We start from the raw sequence: 22143 nt of genomic DNA, 5'->3' as shown, positions 1-22143 counted from the left end.
TTTTTGGCTCTGCCTTTTCTTCCACTGAACAGCAGCAGGGGCTGCAGTGAGATCGTCCAGCAGACGGCGTCTGCATCCGACCCACGAGGCTGTTTCTCAGCCAGCATGGGATGCCCTGTCTACGTTAATCCGGCCCTAAATCCGGGGACAAAACCAGGGACAGACTTGGATCGGGGGCAGTGTCCTCAAGCCGTGGACTGTCCCCGGAAGCCAGGGACGTCTGGTCACCCTACCTTAAGGTATTGCTTGCTACCTCTCGTAGATTACTGCCTGAATGGACTCTGAGAAGGACTTGATATGGATAAAACCATCTGCCTAAGGTGTGATCACTTCATGGGGTGCTGGAGAGTTTTGTACAGGAAAGTATGTGGAGGATGTCCTGGAGAAATGTCACTTTCTACTTGCAACTATTTCAGTAAAAGATCTCTATTTCTTCATCTAAACTGCCTGGTCTGAAGTCTCTAATGGGGCGCATGCATGGGGTATCAAAAGAACAGGGCTTGCAACAAGGGGACTGAAGTTACAGAAGATAGAGTACAGAGGTCTAATGAGCAGAATGCTGACAAGAGGAAACTAGATGCCATTGCTAATGACTACAGTATTTGTGTCACTTGCTAAAGCAACCAACCAGCCAGGAAACAGGTGACATGGCAAAGGTGGCAATTAATGAAGAGGTGGCAGTTAATCTAGAGGTGAAGGGGTGTTACGCTTGGCCTCTTCAATAGCAGCTGGTTTCCCACATATTGCGACTGACCCTGTGGCACAGGGACCCAACCTGGTGTCACAGGAGAGAGAGAGTTATAAAGGGGGCCCCGGTGGTGAGGGGACAGGACTGCTCAGTTAGTGGAGATTTGTACCAGGAGGCAGAGGCGTTCTCTAACAGAAATGGTGCCTGAAGTCCTCCCGTGTCAACAGTTTAAGGCAGGGATCCTCAAACTATGGCCCTCCAGCTGTTGCGGAACTACACATCCCATGATGCATTGTAAAACTTTGACATTCACAGACATGACTAGGCATGATGGGAATTGTAGTTCCTGAACAACTGGAAAGCCATAGTTTTAAAGACCCCAGGTTTAACCACTTGCTGACCGGTCACGTTGACCGTACTGCGGCAAAGTGGCTCGTTCCCGTCCAGCGACGTAGACCTACGTTGCTGGACTCCTCCCCTTGTGGGCGGCGCGCGCCGCCGGAGGCTCACTCCCGCTGTATTCAGTCACAGCGGGAGTCGGGCCAGGGGAGGAGCGGCGGTGATCGCCGCTGCTCTACCCCGATCATCGGGGAATCGAGTCTGAAGATCCACCCGCTTGTGTAAACAAAGCGGGCGGATCGCCTAAGTGACAGGCAGGGTCAGATTGCAGAGTTCAGCATAGCTGAACCTGCGATCTGTCCCTGTGTCACTCAGTCACCTCTCCCCACACACGTTAGTAAGCACCAGGCATACATTAACCCCTCCCTCTCCCCCCAAAAGTGTCAAAAATGTCAGTCAAGGGTCCGATCTGTCCGCCGCAATGTCGCAGTCCCGCAAAAAAAATCGCAGATCGCCGCCATTACTCGTTAAAAAAAAACCACCAAAAATGACAGAAATCTTTCCCTTAGTTAGTAAACGCAATAACTTTTGCGCAAACCAATCAAAATACGCTTATTGTGATTATTTTTTACCAAACATAGGGAGCAGAAAACAAATTGGCCAAAAATTTAAAAAAATTTAGATTTTTACATTTTTTTGGGGGGAATTTCATATAAAAAAAATGTGAAAAATATTGTTATTTTTTCAAAATTTACGCTTTTTTTTTGTTTATAGCGCAAAAAGTAAAAATTGCACAGGTGATTAAATACCACCAAAAGAAAGCTCTGTTTGTGGGAAAAAAGGGACGTAAATTTCGTTTGGGTACGGCGTTGCACGACCGCGCAATTGTCAGTTAAATTCGCACAGTGCCAAATCGCAAAAAGTGGCCTGGACGTAAGACAGCAAAATCCTCCGGTGGTAAAGTGGTTAAGGTATGGCTATGGATTACAAAGAGTTACTATGCAAGTTTCCAAGAAAATTGTATAATGTATGGCCAGCCTTAGTATGAAGTTCTGCCTTAGGCCGGGGTCACATATGTGCGAATTAAATGCGGTTTTCACCGCACCCAATTCGCATGACATTTGAGTATCACCGGCTCTCAATGGAGCCGGTTTACATATGTCCAGGGCAGCCACAGTGCTGTTTCCAAAAGGGTCCTGTGTGTTTCTGGGTCCGATTCAGGTGCGAGTTCAGGCACAAAATCGGACCTGAATCGCACCTAAACCAGTGAACAGAAACGCACCGAAACCCCAGGCTGGAAACCGTGGCCGCACGTATGTGAACCTGGTCTTAATGTTGATTTGTTATTGACCACAGGTCCTGCCTAAGGTTTAGGCAATAGAGAGAACAGTTCAACAGTGTCCCCTGCCCACATGCTGGTCATTAGGCAGCACTGCAGCTCAGTGCTCTGAAGCACACACCTGCTCTAATCAGGAAAGCTTATGTAGACTGTTGGACATTCAGCAGCTGCCTGATCAACAGGTTTATCCTGGATTCAGGACTATCTGCAGGCGAGGACTGGGCCAGAGGGCAGTAGGGCATTTTCCCCCTGGGCCGCTCTGATGCCCCATAAGAAGGCTGCACCGCTTCTGCCACAGACATGCCTAAAGGATTCCTGCTGAAATTAAGTAAAAAGTCCCTATCGCTGACCTATTGAGTGTGGGTTGAAGACAAGGACAAAGCGCAGGCCTCCCCCCCCCCCCCCCTAGCATGGATGGTGTAAACTGTGTCTGAGCAGAGGCCAGTTCCATGCCCCACTGGAGACTCTTCTGCCCGGCCAGCCCCACCTGAGCTGTCCCAGCTCCCCCCAACCGCCACCTGCTGGCCAGGTCGGAAACCCGGATTCAGCCGGTAAGTAGTCTGGAGCAGGGCTTCAGCTTGGAATGGGGGTCAGGAGGAGGATTGGCAGAGTGGGAGACGGGATGAGGGAGAGTGGGAGAGGGGCTGAGTCGCTGCACCATAGGCCTCTGGTTTGTACTTGCCCCCTGGGCCGAACGTTGCCAGTCTGCCCCTGCCTATCTGACAGGCCATGTCCTGATGACTCCTTTGTTTGGACGGCATTTCGATTCAGCTTGCCTGTGCTTATCCTGATCCTGATCCTGTTATCTCTGCTCTTGTCAGTCATTGTCGGCCTATCCGGTGCCTGCACTGTTCAGGAATGGTTCATCTGTGCCTGATCTAACCATAGACCTGCTGACTCCATCGCTGTTTGCTCTGACCATCTGTCTTAGGACTGACACTGCTCCATCAGTCCTGCCTGTTAGTCAGCTGTTTGCCCCGGAGTCCACTAAACTCCGTGACAGAAGGCCATCTCTCAGAACATCAAGTGAATGCATTCCAGCAGCAGAAGACCCGGGTGGATTCACTGCTGTCAGCTAAGAACAGGAATTAAGACAACATTGGGCACGGGATCAATAAAAATGGACAACTGGGTATTGAAGTAGCGAAAGACTTGGGGGTGCCTTCTGCCACCCCGAGGAAATTAATGTAGCAAAATGTCTCCTCTTCCCATAACATCTCCTTTCTATCTCATCATCTCCCAAGCAAAGATCCCATCTTCGGCAAAAATCCACCCTCCCCTCTTTCTCTAAACACAAATATTGCCCCTCGCATGCCCCCTCCCTCAGAAAAAATGTGGACTAAGGACCCCCTCCTGCAAAAATCTTCCTCCCTAAGCACGAACACCCCCCAGCACTAATCTTCCTCCGCCTCCCCAGCACACCCCCCCAAAGAACAAATCTCCCCCAACAATAATCTTCCTCCGCCTCCCCAGCACCCCCCCCCAAAGAACAAATCTCCCTCCAACACTAATCTTCCTCCTCCTCCCCAGCATAATCCTCCCTCCAAGAACAAATCTACCCCAACACTAATCTTCCTCCGCCTCCCCAGCACAATCCCCCCCCCAAAAACATATCTCCCCCAACACTAATCTTCCTCCGCCTCCACAGCACAATCCCCCCCAACACTAATCTTCCTCCTCCTCCCCAGCACAATCCCCCCTAAGAACAAATCTCCCCCAACACTAATCTTCCTCCTCCTTCCCAGCACATTCCCCCTCAAGAACAAATCTCCCTCCAACACTAATCTTCCTCCTCCTCCCCAGCAAAATCCTCCACCAAGAACAAATCTCCCTCCAACACTAATCTTCCTCCTCCTCCCCAGCACATCCCCCAAAGAACAAATCTCCCTCCCAACACTAATCTTCCTCCTCCTCCAAAGCACAATCCCCCCCCCCAAGAACAAATCTCCCCCCAACACTAATCTTCCTCCCCAGCACAAACCCCCCAAGAACAAATCTTCGCCAACACTAATCTTCCTCCTCCTCCCCAGCACAATCCCCCCTAAGAACAAATCTTCCCCCAACACTAATCTTCCTCCTCCTCCCCAGCACAATCCCCCCCCCCAAGAACAAATCTCCCCCAACACTAATCTTCCTCCTCCTCCCAAGCATAATCCTCCCCTAAGAACAAATCTCCCTCCAACACTAATCTTCCTCCTCCTCCCCAGCACAATCCACCCCAAAGAACAAATCTCCCTCCAACACTAATCTTCCTCCTCCTCCCCAGCACAATCCACCCCAAAGAACAAATCTCCCTCCAACACTAATCTTCCTCCTCCTCCCCAGCACAATCCCCCCCCCCAAGAACAAATCTCCCCCAACACTAATCTTCCTCCTCCTCCCAAGCATAATCCTCCCCTAAGAACAAATCTCCCTCCAACACTAATCTTCCTCCTCCTCCCCAGCACAATCCCCCCCCCCAAGAACAAATCTCCCCCCAACACTAATCTTCCTCCCCAGCACAAACCCCCCAAGAACAAATCTTCGCCAACACTAATCTTCCTCCTCCTCCCCAGCACAATCCCCCCTAAGAACAAATCTCCCCCCAACACTAATCTTCCTCCTCCTCCCCAGCACAATCCCCCCCAAGAACAAATCTCCCCCAACACTAATCTTCCTCCTCCTCCCCAGCACAATCCCCCCCCCCAAGAACAAATCTCCCCCAACACTAATCTTCCTCCTCCTCCCAAGCATAATCCTCCCCTAAGAACAAATCTCCCTCCAACACTAATCTTCCTCCTCCTCCCCAGCACAATCCACCCCAAAGAACAAATCTCCCCCCAACACTAATCTTCCTCCTCCTCCCCAGCACAATCCCCCCCAAGAACAAATCTCCCCCCAACACTAATCTTCCTCCTCCTTTCTTTAAATTCATTAAAATGTTTTTTTCCCAAAAAATTGCGTTTGAAAACTGCTGCGCAAATACCGTATGACATAAAACACTTGTGGAAACTTCACACTGGACCTCATGAAACGTGGATTCTGTGCCTCTCCTCTCCTCCTCCAGACTCTGGGACCTTGATTTCCAAATTAAATGCAACATTTTCCACAGTCAGTGATGATTTGGGGAGCCATGTCATCTGCTGGTGTTGGTCCACTGTGTTTTATCAAGTCCAAAGCAAAAAATACTGATTTTAACTTGTAAACAAAAAGTGTCAAAAATAGGCCTGGGGCTTTTCAGTGGTTAAGTGCCGGTTCACACTATAGCGTGTGCGGCAATCGCATGTAATATCGGAGCGCACTGCTCCTTCATTGCATGCGATCGGATGTGCAGTGCGAATTCAGCCATACACTTTGTATGGCTAAATTTGCACTGCACCCGCACAAAAGTCGCACATGAGGCATTTTTTCAGCCGCATCAGGATCGGATCGCACAGTGGTTCACACTTGTACGATCCGATCCTGTGCGAACTGTCAGATCGCACTGCGATATGCGATCAAACTGGGGGTGTCGTTAACATTTCATTGACACCCCCAGCGTATCGCATATGGCAGTGTGAACTGCCAGGGGTGCGTTTGCGATGCGGGAACAGGCTGCGAATTTGCAGCCTTCCCGCATCGCACAAGTGTGACCCGGCACTAAAAAAAAAAAAAAAAGTTACATTGTATTTTTTTTTAGTCCTGGCCATAATAAATAAAGAAACACCAAGTTTCTGTACATTCCCTCGAATACATTGCCCAAACTTTCGAAGCGCACATTGCCACATATTCAGATAATCGGCCCTACTTTAAAATCATTCTGCCCTCAGCTCCCCGTGTCTGGAAGGTGTCAGACAGCTTTTTGGGTGTGAAGTTAACACATCATAATGAATCTTACATAACAATTATGGTGCGCCTTTCTGTTACTACACGTTAATTGGCTTCTTCCGTCATGCCTGGGAACGCACACACAGCAATCTTGTACTTTCCGAATTACAAACATGCCGTGCCCCTTCATCTGACACCAGGCTTTATAGCTAAGACTTAAAACCATTAAGAAAAGACTACAACAACAACAAGAACAACAAAAAGAAAGCAAAGCCATTAAAATAAAATGTCCCACAAATGCATATCCGCTGAAACTTGTAGTTCCCCAACAACCAGGAAGTAATGCAAAGTCTAAACCAACCCATGTGATCAGCATTACTCTCACACTTTGTTTTTTTTTTTTTTTTTAAACTTCTGGTGAAACGGCATGTACATTCGTTCTGTATGAATTGGAACAAAAGCGAATGTCACTAGGATATTTTCTCTCCAGGTCGAATGTCGTTCCTTCATACAGAATGGAGCATCGGTTCTCTGGTAAATTCTTTAAAAACCTTACAAACCTCAACAGAAAAAAAAAGGCTTATACTCATACTACACATTGAAGCAAATGATGTCTTGGAATGATGGAAGACTCTGGATGGGGCTGGGTGTCACTTTTGGGGATGGGCATGTAAGGGTTTTGGAGGTAGGGACCTCTATGAGGCTTGGGGTCTCTAGGAGGCAAGGGCTTTCTGGGAAAACGCAAGTAGATTGGTGTGCACTGAAGGATCTTGGGGGCTGCTCTAGTTTATTGTTGGAGGTTAGGAGCACAATGGGGGTCTAGTGGCTTTAAAGCAAGCTAGGGGGCACTGTGGGGGCTGAGGTCTCTCAGGGGGTGCAGTGGCATGTTGTTGGAGATGGGGGAAACAATAGGGGGCAGTGGGACATTGTTGGAGTTTGGGAGCACAATGGGGGGGCTAGAGGCTCTGCAGCAAGCTAGGAGGCACTGTGGGGGCAAAGGTCTCTCTGGGGGTGCTGTGGGACATTGTTAAAGGTTGGGGGCCCAATGGGGGTTAGCTACAGGCCCTACAGCAAGCTAGTGGGCACTGTGAGGCTGAAGTCTCTCAAGGGGTGCTGTGGGACCTTGTTGGGGGTACAATAGGGGCCTAGATGCTCAGCAACAAGCTAGGGGGCACTGAAGGGGCTGAGGTTTCTTAGGGGGCACTGTGGGACTTGTTGGAAGTTGGGGGCACAATGGGGGGCTAGAGGCTTTGCAGCAAGGTAGGGGGCACTGTGAAGGATGAGGTCTCCCAGGGGCCACTGTGGGACATTGTTAGAGGTTGGGGGCACAATGCAGGGCTAGAGGCTCTGCAGTAAACTAGGGTGCACTGAGGGGGCTGAGGTCTCCCATAGGGTGCTGTGGGACATTGTTGAAAGTTTGGGGCACAATAGGGTGCTAGAGGCTCTGCAGCGAGCTAGGGGGAACTGTGAGTGCTGAAGTCCCCCAGAGGGCTCTGTGGGACATTGTTGAAGATTGGGGGCACAATAGGGTGCTAGAGGCTCTGCAGCGAGCTAGGGGGCACTGTGAGTGCTGAGGTCCCCCAGAGGGCTCTGTGGGACATTGTTGGAGATTGGCAGCACAATGGGGGGCTAGAGGCTCTGCAGCGAGCTAGGGAGCACTGTGAGGGCTGAGGTCTCCCAGGGGACACTGTGGAACATTGTTGGAGTTTGGGGGCACAATGGGGGGCTGGAGGCTTTGCAGCAAGCTAGGGGGCAGTGCGGGACTGAGGTCTCTCATGGCATGCTGTGGGACATTATGGTGGGTTGGGGACACAATGGGGGGCTAGAGGCTCTGCAGCGAGCTGGGGGACTGTCGGGCTGAGGTTTCTCAGGGGGCGTGGGATATTCTTGAAGGTTGGAGGAACAATGGGAGGCTACAGGCTCTACAGCAAGCTAAGGGGCACTGTGGAGGCTGAAGTCTCTCAGGGGGTGCTGTGGGAGATTGTTGGGGGCACAATGGGGGGGGGGCTAGATGCTCTGCAGCAAACTAGGGGGCACTGTAGGGGCTAAAAGTCCAGTCTGCAGAAGGAGGTCCCTGATGGGGGGCTTGCCCTTCAATGCAGAAGTCTGGGGAGGAGGCCACCCTGAAGACACTGACGTCCCAGCTAGGCTTAGCTATGGGGCCTATTTGCAAAGCCAGCTCAAGAATCTAGAGGGTCAGGAGAGAGCTCATGGGCGAGAGCTGGGAGGAAGCTGTGGAATAGAGCCCGAGTTGTCCAGAGACGGTGTGAGTCTACATCTCCATTACTAGGAAGAGCCTGGAGGGATATCAGCAAGAGGCAACCAAGTACAAGACCCCAGTTCTGAAAGAGTGACAGTGAGGTACTTTGGAACTTTGAGTAAAGTACAGGTTGTGATTCTGGTCATTCTGTGGGACTTTGTTGGGAAATTGCAGCAGGGAGTTGTGCAGTACAGCTAAAGTTGCGAAAGACCTTCAGGAGTTTTGCAGAGCAGCCAGAAGTTAAGCGGTCCTCAAGTTGTTCATGTTTTACAGTACAGGGGTATCCTATGCTCCCTATTCCTATCAAAGTTTATTGTTCCCCAATAAAAACTCACAAAAGTAACCCGGATCACCATTGGCAATAAAATTTATCTCAAAGGTGTTCAGTAGGGTTGAGGTTAGGGCTCTGTGCGGGACACTCAAGTTCCTCCACATCAAACTGGTCAAACCATGCCTTTTTGGAGCTGGCTTTGTACACTGGGGGACAACTATGCTGGGACAGAAGCACGTTCTCCCAACTGTTACCACAACTTTGGAAGCCCACCATTGTCTACAACAGCCTTTCTCAACCTTTTTACCCCAGAGGAACCTTTCAAATAGTTTTCAGGTCTCAGGAAACCCCTACCAAGATGAATTCATCGGGAGTTATTGGGAAAATGCCCCTTACATTGGTGGTCAAGGAGAAGAATGTCCCTCCTACAGTGTTGGTGAGAAAGCAACCCTAAACAGATATTTGGGGGTCATGTAGGTGTGTCTTCCAAGTGGCTATGGACCTAAAACTGTGCAGGAATCATCAGATGGTGAGATCACAGCTCAGGGAACCCCTAGGGTTCTGGAGGAGCCACGGCTATGAATGGCTGGTCTACAATGTCTTTGTATGATGGAGCATTACCAGTGGAAACACCTGACCATCCTTTGGAGGAGGTCCACATACCTGGCCAAATCCTGTAGGTGTAAAAGTCAGATGTCCAAAAACTTTTTACTACATATTATATAGCAACAGGGAACTCCAGCTACATACCTGTATATACAGTATAAACACCTCTCACATTTTTGTAAATATTTTATTCTAACTTTTCATGTGACAACACTGAAGAAATGACACTTTGCTACAATGTAAAGTAGTGAGTGTACAGCTTGTATAACAGTGTAAATTTTCTGTCCCCTCAAAATAACTCAACACACAGCCATTAATGTCTAAACCGCTGGCAACAAAAGTGAGTACACCCCTAAGTGGAAATGTCTAAATTGGGCTCAAAGTGTCAATATTTTGTGTGGCCACCATTATTTTCCAGCACTGCCTTAACCCTCTTGGGCATGGAGTTCACCAGAGCTTCACAGGTTGCCACTGGAGTCCTCTTCCACTCCTCCATGATGACATCACAGAGCTGGTGGATGTTAGAGACCTTGCGCTCCTCCACCTTCTATTTGAGGATTCCCCACAGATGCTCAATAGGGTTTAGGTCTGGAGACATGCTTGGCCAGTCCATCACCTTTACCCTCAGCTTCTTTAGCAAGGCAGTGGTCATCTTGGAGGTGTTTGGGGTCGTTATCATGTTGGAATACTGCCCTGCGGCCCAGTCTCTGAAGGGAGGACATCATGCTCTGCTTCAGTATGTCACAGTACATGTTGGCATTCATGGTTCCCTCAATGAACTGTAGATCCCCAGTGCTGGCAGCACTCATGCAGCCCCAGACCATGACACTCCCACCACCATGCTTGACTGTAGGCAAGACACACTTGTCTTTGTACTCCTCACCTGGTTGCCACCACACACGCTTGACACCATCTGAACCAAATAAGTTTATCTTGGTCTCATCAGACCACAGGACATGGTTCCAGTAATCCATGTCCTTAGTCTGCTTGTCTTCAGCAAATTGTTTGCAGGCTTTCTTGTGCATCATCATTAGAAGAGGCTTCCTTCTGGGATGACATCCATGTAAACCAATTTGATGCAGTGTATGGTCTGAGCACTGACAGGCTGACCCCCAACCCCTTCCACCGCTGCAGCAATGCTGGCAGCACTCATACGTCTATTTCCCAAAGACAACCATTGGATATGACGCTGAGCATGTGCACTCAACTTCTTTGGTTGACCATGGCGAGGCCTATTCTAAGTGGAACCTGTCCTGTTAAACCGCTGTATGGTCTTGGCCACCATGCTGTAGCTCAGTTTCAGGGTCTTGGCAATCTTCTTATAGCCTAGGCCATCTTTATGTAGAGCAACAGTTCTTTATTTCAGATCCTCAGAGAGTTCTGCCATGTTGAACTTCCAGTGACCAGTATGAGAGAGTGAGAGCGATAACACCAAATTTAACACACCTGCTCCCCATTCACACCTGAGACCTTGTAACACTAAAGAGTCACATGACATCGGGGAGGGAAAATGGCTAATTGGGCCCAATTTGAACATTGTCACTTAGGGGTGTACTCACTTTTGTTGCCAGCGGTTTATTCATTAATGGCTGTGTGTTGAGTTATATTGAGGGGACAGCAAATTTACACTGTTATACAAGCTGTACACTCACTACTTTACATTGTAGCAAAGTGTCATTTCTTCAGTGTTGTCACATGAAAAGATAGAATAAAATATTTACAAAAATGTGAGCGGTATACTCACTTTTGTGAGATACTTATATATATATATATATATATATATATATATATGTGTGTGTGTATATGTGTGTGTGTGTAAGTTAATATTTCATTCTGTTATACATTAATTTAAAAAAAAATCATCAATTGAGGTCTTCATCTACAAAATCAATGCTCCGGTCTAGATATCACACAGATGTTGTTTTGCACCTTCACCTGTACTTGCCCTGTTGATATGGGATTGATCCCAGGAGAAAAGGGTAGAGTTCAGATTACAACCTTCCATCATTCCTAGTTACTGGGCTAAGCAATAAAAATTTGATCCTGTCTTTTTTAATATGAATCTTTACGGTCTCTTTGACTTAGTCTTTTGAATTTTTTTCTATTCTATAATGTACCATTGACCTTATTTCGTATGTTTCAGCCTATTTCTTTGTAAACCAAGAAGAAAAATTAAATTGCAAACTGTATAACTAGGACCTGACCTTTATATTGGCTTCCTGTAATCCTCTGCAGAAGCTCTTAGCCTGGCTTGATGTACCTGAACTCAGTCATTTGGAGGGAAGTCTCTATACTTTGGTTATAGAAAGAGCCCAACACCAACATTAGAGAAATATTATTTCTTATTTTTTTTATTTTTTATTATTAATAATAATACGAATAAAAATACGAATAATAATAATATATTAGGTATTTCTTACTCCACCTGAACCAAGACCACTGCATGGGGGGTCAAGATGCTAGTACCACACGAGCCACCAAATCTTATCCTGAACAGGTGTCTTGTATCAAGCCAGAGAAATGTATGATTTACGCAAAGAGCCAAACACCAACATTAGAGAAATATTTTTTATTATTATATTTATTTTTTATTATTAATGATAATAATATTAATAATGGGAAGTCTCCATACTTTGGTTATATAAAGTATTTCTTTCTCCACCTGAACCAAGGCCACACATGGGGGGTCAAGATGCTGATGCCACAAGTCACGAGCCACCAAATCTTATTCTGAACAGGTGTCTTGTACCAAACCAGAGATACGTGAGAACTCTTCAAAAGACCCAACACCAACCCAACGCTATAGAAATATTCTACATATTATTTGATGTTATCATTATTGATACAATATCCATACAATGAACTCAGTCATTTGGAGGGAAGTCCCCATACTTTGGTTGTATAAAGTATTTCTTACTCCATCTGAACCAAGGCAACACATGGGGGGTCAAGATGCTGATGCCACAAGCCACGAGCCACCAAATTTTATTCTGAACAGGTGTCTTGTACCAAGCCAGAGATACGTGAGAACTTTTCAATGGGCCCAACACCAACCCACCTCTATAGAAATATTCTACATATTATTTGTTATTATTATTATTGATACAATATCGATACAATGAACTCAATCAATTGGAGGGACTTTTCCATACTTCTTTTGGTATATAAAGTATTTATTACTCCACCTGAACCAAAGCAACGCATGGGGGGCCAAGATGCTGATGCCACAAGTCAAGAGCCACCAAATCTTATTCTGAACAGGTGACTTGTACCAAACCAGAGATACGTGAGAACTGTTCAAAAGACCCAACACCAACCCAACTCTATAGAAATATTCTACATATTATTTGATATTATTATTATTGATACAATATCCATACAATGAAGTCAGTCATTTGGAGGAAAGTCCCCATACTTTGGTTAAAGTATTTCTTACTCCACCTGAACCAAGGCAATGCATGGGGGGGTCAAGATGATGATGACACAATTCACAAGCCACCAAATCTTATCCTGAACACTAAGCCAGAGAAATGTGGGATAACCTCAAAGAGCCCAACACCAACACTAGAGAAATATTATTTATTATTTTGTTAATAATAATATAATTATTATTAATAATAATAATATTAATATTATTATCGATACAATATAGATACAATGAACTCCATATTATTTGATATTATTATTATTGATACAATATCAATATAATGAACTCAGTCATTTGGAGGGAAGTCCCCATAATTTGGTTGTATAAAGTATTTCTTACTCCACCTGAACCAAGGCAACACATGGGGGTCAAGATGCTGATGCCACAAGCCACGAGCCACCAAATTTTATTCTGAACAGGTGTCTTGTACCAAGCCAGAGATACGTGAGAACTTTTCAATGGGCCCAACACCAACCCAACGCTATAGAAATATTCTACATATTATTTGTTATTATTATTGATACAATATCCATACAATGAACTCAATCATTTGGAGGGAAGTCTCCATACTTCTTCTGGTATATAAAGTATTTCTTACTCCACTTGAACCAAGGCAAGATGATGATGACATAAATCACGAGCCACCAAATCTTTTTCTGAGCAGGTGTCTTGTACCAAGCCAGAGCAATGTGAGAACTTTTCAAAGGCCCCAACACCAAACCAAAGTTATGGAAATATTTTACATATTATTTGATATTATTATTATTGATACAATATCCATACAATGAACTCAGTCATTTGGAGGGAAGTTCCCATACTTTGGTTATATAAAGTATTTCTAACTCCACCTGAACCAAGGCAATGCACGGGGGTTCAAGGTGATGACGACACAAATCATGAGCCACCAAATCTTATCCTGAACAGGTGTCTTGTACCAAGCCAGAGAAATGTGGGATCACCTCAAAGAGCCCAACACCAACATTAGAGAGATATTATTTATTACTATTATTTTGTTATTAATAATAATAATAATAATAATATAATTATCATTATTAATAATAATACTATTATTATCGATACAATATAGATACAATGAATTCAGTCATTTAGAGGGAAGTCCCCATAATTTGGTTGTATAAAGTATTTCTTACTCCTCCTGAACCAAGGCAACATATGGGGGTCAAGATGCTGATGCCACAAGTCACGAGCCACCAAATTTTATTCTGAACAGGTGTCTTGTACCAAGCCAGAGATACGTGACAACTCTTCAAAGGGCCCAACAGCAACCCAATGCTATAGAAATATTCAACATATTATTTTTTATTCTTATTATTGATATAATATCCATACAAAGGTGTCTTGTACCAAGCCAGAGAAACATGGGATCACCTCAAAGTACCCAACACCAACATTAGAGAAATATTATTTATTATTATTTTATTATTATCAATAATTTTATCCATGCAATGAACTCAGTCATTTGGAGGGAAGTCCCCATACTTTGGTTAAAGTATTTCTTACTCCACCTGAACCAAGGCAACTCAAGATGCTGATGCCACAAGTCACGCACCACCAAATCTTATCCTGTACAGGTGTCTTGTACCAAGTCAGAGAAATGTGGGATCACCTCAAAGAGCCCAACACCAACATTAGAAAAATATTATTTATTATTATTTTGTTAATAATAATAATAATAATATTATAATAATAATAATTATATTATTATCATCGTTACAATATCGATACAATGAAGTCAGTCATTTGGAGGAAAGTCCCCATACTTTGGTTACAGTATTTCTTACTCCACCTGAACCAAGGCAACACATGGGGGCCATTGGGGGGTCAAGATGCTGATGCCACAAGTCACAAGCCACCAAATCTTTTCCTGAACAGGTGTCTTGTACCAAGTCAGATACGTGAGAACTCTTCAAAGGGCCCAACACCAAGTGAACACAATAGAAATATGCAACATATTATTTGTTATTATTATTATTGATATAATATCAATACAAAGGTGTCTTGTACCCAGTGCTGGGACAAGGTCATCCAGCGCCCAGGGCAAAGATGTCAAACTGCTTAATTATTATTATTAATATTAATAATATTATTATCGATACAATGGACTCACTCATTTGGAGGGAAGTCCCCATACTTTGGTTAAAGTATTTCTTACTCCACCTGAACCAAGGCACCGTATGGGGGAGGGGGGTCAAGATGCTGATGCCACATGTCACAAGCCACCAAATTTTATCCTGAACAGGTGTCTTGTACCAAGTCAGAGATACGTGAGAACTCTTCAAAGGGCCCAACACTAACCCAACGCTATAGAAATATTCAACATATTATTTGTTATTATTATTATAACTGATACAATATTGAACTCAACACCAACATTAGAGAAATATTATTTATTATTATTTTGTTATTATTACTAATAATAATAATATTAATATTATAATTATTATTATTAATATTAATAATATAATGGGAAGTCTCCATACTTTGGTTATATAAAGTATTTCTTTCTCCACCTGAACCAAGGCCACACATGGGGGGGGGGTCAAGATGCTGATGCCACAAGTCACGAGCCACCAAATCTTATTTTAAATAGGTGTCTTGTACCAAACCAGAGATACATGAGAACTCTTCAAAGGACCCAACACCAACCTAACACTATAGAAATATTCTACATATTATTTGATATTATTATTATTATTGATAAAATATCAATACAATGAACTCAGTCATTTGGAGGGATGTCCCCATACTTTGGTTAAGGTATTTCTTACTCCACCTGAACCAAGGCAACTCATGGGGGGGTCAAGATGCTGATGCCACAAGTCACAAGCCACCAAATTTTATCCTAAACAGGTGTCTTGTACCAAGCCAGAGATACGTGAGAACTTTTCAACGGGCCCAACAGCAACCCAATGCTATAGAAATATTCAACATTTTATTTGTTAATATTATAACTGATACAATATTGAACCCAACACCAACATTAGAGAAATATTATTTATTATTATTTTGTTATTATTAATAATAATAGTAATAATAATATTATAATTATTATTATTAATATGAATAATATTATTATTGTCGATACAATGAACTCAGTCATTTGGAGGGAAGTCCCCATACTTTGGTTAAAGTATTTCTTACTACACCTGAACCAAGGCAACACATGAGGGGTCAAGATGCTGATGCCACAAGTCACGCACCACCAAATCTAATAATAATGGGAAGTCTCCATACTTCCGTTATATTAAGTATTTCTTACTCCACCTGAACCAAGGCCATGCATGGGGGTCAAGATACTGGTGATGCCACAAGTCACAAGCCACCAAATTTTATCCTAAACAGGTGTCTTGTACCAAGCCAGAGAAATGTGGGATCACCTCAAAGAGCCCAACACCAACATTAGAAAAATAGTATTTATTATTATTATTTTGGTAAAATAATAATAATAATATTATAATAATAATAATAATTATTATTATTATTATTATTAATGATACAATATCAATACAATGAAGTCAGTCATTTGGAGGGAAATCCCCATACTTTGGTTAAAGTATTTCTTACTCCACCTGAACCAAGGCAACTCATGGGGGGTCAAGATGCTGATGCCACAAGTCACGACAAGCCACCAAATTTTATCCTAAACAGGTGTCTTGTACCAAGTCAGAGAAATGTGAGATCACTTCAAAGAGCCCAACACCAACATTAGAAAAATCGTATTTATTATTAATATTTTGTTAATAATAATAATATTATAATAATAATAATTATTATTATTATTAATTATACAATATCGATAGACTCTTCAAAGGGCCCAACACCAACCCAACGCTATAGAAATATTCAACATATTATTTGTTATTATTATAACTGATACAATATTGAACCCAACACCAACATTAGAGAAATATTATTTATTATTATTTTGTTATTATTAATAATAATAATAATAATAATAATAATAATAATATTATAATAATAATAATTATTATTATTAATGATACAATATCGATACAATGAAGTCAGTCATGCATGGGGGTCAAGATGCTGGTGATGCCACAAGTCACAAGCCACCAAATTTTATCCTAAACAGGTGTCTTGTACCAAGCCAGAGAAATGTGGGATCACCTCAAAGAGCCCAACACCAACATTAGAAAAATAGTATTTATTATTATTATTTTGGTAAAATAATAATAATAATATTATAATAATAATTATTATTATTATTATTAATGATACAATATCGATACAATGAAGTCAGTCATTTGGAGGGAAATCCCCATACTTTGGTTAAAGTATTTCTTACTCCACCTGAACCAAGGCAACGTATGGGGGGGTCAAGATGCTGATGCCACAAGTCACAAGCCACCAAATTTTATCCTAAACAGGTGTCTTGTACCAAGCCAGAGAAATGTGGGATCACCTCAAAGAGCCCAACACCAACATTAGAAAAATAGTATTTATTATTAATATTTTGTTAATAATAATAATATTATAATAATAATTATTATTATTACTATTACTATTAATGATACAATATCGATACAATGAAGTCAGTCATTTGGAGGGATGTCCCCATACTTTGGTTAAAGCATTTCTTACTCCACCTGAACCAAGGCCATGCATGGGGGTCAAGATGCTGGTGATGCCACAAGTCACAAGCCACCAAATTTTATCCTAAACAGGTGTCTTGTACCAAGCAAGAGAAATGTGGGATCACCTCAAAGAGCCCAACACCAACATTAGAAAAATAATATTTATTATTATTTTTATTAACAATAATAATATTATCAATATTATTATTAATAACAATAATATTATTATTATCGATACAATGTATACCAATGCTGCATGAGTATTTATTATGGTCACATTGGAGTCAATAGAAAACAAAGCTAAAAAAAATAAAAAAAAAATAAACATGTATTCACCAAATACAAAAACAAAATTTCTCAAGGCACGTTGCCTAGCAAAAAAATAAAAAATAAAGGAAAAAAAAAAATCCCCCCCTCGAGAGTTTCCGCCGTCCTCAGAGAATCCAGCAGCCGCTGGGTTAAACGAAGTCCTAATGTTTCCTTGTCTTTCTCTTAGACGTTGATAATGAGTCCCTGCGGATGTGCTCGCTGCAAAGGTGTCCTTGCTAAACACATCCAGATAGACGAACAGCCGTGCAATCTGTGCCTAAGTCTACAACAACTCCAGCGCCTTTTTGGGAAAAAAAAAAACCCATCTGGCACACAACGCCCCCCCCCCCCAAACCCCCCCCCAACAACAACAACCACCAAAAAAAAAATGTACAGCTCTAGCGTTACGGGGATATTAATATCTCCGGGTTCTGACACCGCAGCAATCAACAGGCAGTTCAATATTCGCCTAACCAGCCCGGCGCCGGAAGAGTTAACCGAGATCAAGGGAATGTACAAGCGTATCATTCAAAAACTGGGTCCAAAAATGGGTCTTTTCACTTGGCTGCAGGGACGACAACGACCTCTAGTAACCCCCCCCTCCGCCGGGGCGCCGTATTTGGGAGAAAAGAAAAACAACATAATAAAAAAAAAATTGCAGTGCGCTTCTACATTCCAGAAAATATATTTTTTTTGCAGCTCGTCAATGTAGGCCAGAATCTTTTTATTTTTTTGGTCAACCCTAAGCCTACCGACTCCATGACCTAAGGTCAAAAGTCCATGGGCACTTCTGATTGGTTCACATTTAGGAATTTTTTTTTCATCCCCCCTACCATCACCATCACCACCACCACCACGACCATGACCACCACCACCACCACCACCACCACCAACAACACCACCAACACCAACACCACAACCACCACCTTCAATCCACTCCAAGGTAAAAGCAACGCACAGGTTACTTTTGTTTCTTGACGCCAAAAGCACATCCACAGGCCCCGGTTTGCCGCAACAAAGGCGACTTAAAGCTAATTGATTTCCGAGTTAATTATAATAATAATAAAAAAAAAGAAGAAGAAGATAAGGAAGGTACTTACCAGGACATGCGCAGCCCACTGACATCTTCACATGCCTGGTCTGAAACCGAGAAGGTACTGGATGCCCGCGGCTACGGCTCCTGGCATAAAATGCCCGTGTGGACGACAACACACGTTCTCCGTGTGGAGACCAAGAAGGAAAAAAGAACGAGCCCCCCTAAAAGCCAGAAATTGGGCCTCAGAGGAAGCAGGCAGAAGGAATTTTATTCTGTCTCTGTATGTGAGCTTGTGTGTATGTGCGTCTCTCGCTCTCTCCTCGCTCTCTTCTCTCTCTCTCTCTCCACTGGCAGTACTGTGGTTTATTAATATGCTAATTGCAATGCTAGTGGGAGGAGAGTGAGCTTGTCAAAGTGACCTGAGTAAAAGAGAGAGGAGAGAGAGAGAGAAGGAAGGGAGACAGAGAGAGAGAGAGAGCGAGCAAAAGAGAGAGAGAGCGGAAAATAGAGTCTACTGAATAACAAGCATGTGACGCACATCTCTATATATATACATTGTATCAAGAACAAAAATGTACAGGAAGAAAAGGGGGGAATTAAAGCCCCCCTTGCCCTCCATTGGAGGGGCCGATTGGCTCCCTTTGATAGAGCCCGGAGGGGACGCGTGGTGATGGGTGAGACAGTTGGCAAGGCAGACAGAAGGAGAAGTGGACGTGGGTGTCCTGCAATGATAAAACCAGGCGTACTGCATCAGACGCTCACTTCCATACTGCGCTCCTAGACGCATAGACAGGCGGCACGCATGCAACATTAAAAAAAAAAAAAAAAAAAAAAGGAAGGAAGAAGAAGAAGCTCCATTAGAGATAAGAGGCAGTCAAAGGCAGAAAAAAAATAAAAAAATAAATTCTTGGCTTTTGTCACAAACAAAGCCGTAGTTGAGAAACAGACAGGGAGTTTATAAAGGAGGAAGAAAATTAATGGAGGTTTGGGTGCCATTCAAAGACGTTTTGATGGCATCTCGTGAAGGTGGGGGGGGGGGGGGTGCCCAAGGTGCGCCATGGCAAAGAAAATTAAAAAAAAAGAGAATGAGGGTCATGAAGAAAAGAAAAAGAGGGGTTGTGGGTCATGAAGAAAAAAATAAAAAAAGGAAATTGTGGGTTATAAAAGAAAAGAAAAAAAGAGGGATTGTGGACGAAACACGTCAAGTCGGGCCTCATCTTCTAGGAAGGAGGGGGCTGGTCCGGGATGATTTTATCAGAAAACGATTTTGTTCCCTCGAGCGGTTGCCGGGGAAAGGTCGTCGCGTGCGCTGCTGCAAAGTGACTTTGTGGAGCGGGAGATGAGACAATTGTGGGTAAAAGGGGATTCGTCGGCTTCCCGATTATTTTTTTTTGGGGGGGGGGGGGGCGTAGAAAAAGGTCAATGTAACTCTTTTTATTGAGGCGTGTTTTACAATTCTGAAGAGTTTTTAGAGTTATCTGTACATAGGGGAGGGGGGGAGGAGGGGGGTACTTTCTCACTCTGCTGGCTGCTTTGTCAGTGATGCGCAGAGGTTGTGCTTTACTGTTCTTCCCACAATGAGTCGGCCGACCTATTGAAAACAATGCTCTCCCTGTGCGGTTTATATCTTATGTCAGCAGTTGCTGAAGTGGATTTTACTTTCTCCATGTCAGAGCCTCCAGCAAGGGGAACAGTGGGCGGGACAGCTGTGACATCACCAAGTCTCTCCTCCAATCTCCTGAGAGGGGCAATCAGAGGCCGCGGTTCTTTACAGCTCACACTGTACATAAGGGCCATTATTAGAGACCATGGGGCCCCGTACAGCCTGAATGACAGGGCCCCGCTCCTCATACACTCCCCATGTACCTCCCACTACCCTGCACTCCTAATAACCTTCATCCTCCACTACCACACATTCTGCACCCCCTGCATCCTCTACATTCTGCACCCCCTATATCCTCTACATTCTGCACCCCCTGTATCCTCTACATTCTGCACCCCCTGTATCCTCTACATTCTGCATCCCCTGCATCCTCTACATTCTGCACACCCTGTATCCTCTACATTCTGCACCCCCTGTATCCTCTACATTCTGCATCCTCTACATTCTGCACCCCCTGCATCCTCTACATTCTTCACCCCCTGCAGCCAGCTACCCCCTGCATCCTCTACATTCTGCACCCCCTGCATCCTCTACATTCTGCACCCCCTGAATCCTCTACATTCTGCACCCCCTGCATCCTCTACATTATGCACCCCCTGCATCCTCTACATTCTGCATCCCCTGCATCCTCTACATTCTGCATCCCCTGCATCCTCTACATTCTGCACCCCCTGCATCCTCTACATTCTGCACACCCTGCATCCTCTACATTCTGCACCCCCTGCGTCCTCTACACTCTGCGCCCCTTGCATCCTCTACATTCTGCACCCCCTGCATCCTCAAAATTCTGCGCCCCTTGCATCCTCAACATTCTGCACCCCCTGCATCCTCTACATTCTGCATCCCGTACATTCTGCATCCCCTGCATCCTCTACATTCTGCACCCCCTGCATCCTCTACATTCTGCATCCCGTACATTCTACATCCCCTGTATCCTCTACATTCTGCATCCCCTGCATCCTCTACATTCTGCGCCCCCTGCATCCTCAACATTCTGCACCCCCTGCATCCTCAACATTCTACACCCCCTGCATCCTCAACATTCTACACCCCCTGCATCCTCAACATTCTGCATCCCCTGCATTCTCTACATTCTGCACTACCTACATCCTCTACATTCTGCATCCCATACATTCTGCATCCCCTGCATCCTCAAAATTCTGCACCCCCTGCATCCTCAACATTCTGCACCCCCTGCATCCTCAACATTCTGTACCATCTGCATCCTCAACATTCTGCACACCCTGTATCCTCTACATTCTTCACCCCCTCCATCCTCTACATTCTGCATCCCCTGAACCCCGCAACCCCTACATCCTCTACATTCTGCACCCCCTGCATCCTCTACATTCTGCACCCCCTGCATCCTCTACATTCTGCATCCCCTGTATCCTCTACATTCTGCATCCCCTGCATCCTCTACATTCTGCACACCCTGCATCCTCTACATTCTGCACCCCCTGCATCCTCTACATTCTGCACCCCCTGCATCCTCTACATTCTGCACCCCCTGCATCCTCTACATTCTGCACACCCTGTATCCTCTACATTCTGCACACCCTGCATCCTCTACATTCTGCACCCCCTGCATCCTCTACATTCTGCACACCCTGTATCCTCTACATTCTGCATCCCCTGCATCCTCTACATTCTTCACCCCCTCCATCCTCTACATTCTGCATCCCCTGAACCCCGCAACCCCTACATCCTCTACATTCTGCACCCCCTACATCCTCTACATTCTGCAACCCCTGCATCCTCTACAGTTTGCATCCCCTGCATCCTCTACATTCTACATCCCAT

At 44.5% G+C, this 22143-nt stretch overlaps 1 protein-coding gene across 2 annotated transcripts in view; it reads right to left on the bottom strand.

Annotated features, from left to right (window-relative positions):
* The window catches only part of LDB1 (LIM domain binding 1), a 299786-nt gene extending 280948 nt beyond the window's left edge, over positions 1-18838 (bottom strand). For both annotated transcript variants that reach the window (XM_082269267.1, XM_082269268.1), the window contains exon 1: positions 18742-18838. In XM_082269267.1, the coding sequence (XP_082125393.1) occupies positions 18742-18766 (25 nt within the window). In that variant the 5' untranslated portion in view covers positions 18767-18838. The remainder of the gene's footprint in view (positions 1-18741) is intronic.
* Positions 18839-22143: the final 3305 nt, after the last annotated feature.

This window comes from Pelophylax lessonae (genome assembly GCF_965119305.1).
Source record: "Pelophylax lessonae genome assembly, chromosome: 9".
In the NCBI taxonomy this organism is placed as follows: Eukaryota; Metazoa; Chordata; class Amphibia; order Anura; family Ranidae; genus Pelophylax; species Pelophylax lessonae.
This window is presented reverse-complemented; position numbering and strand designations above follow the sequence as displayed.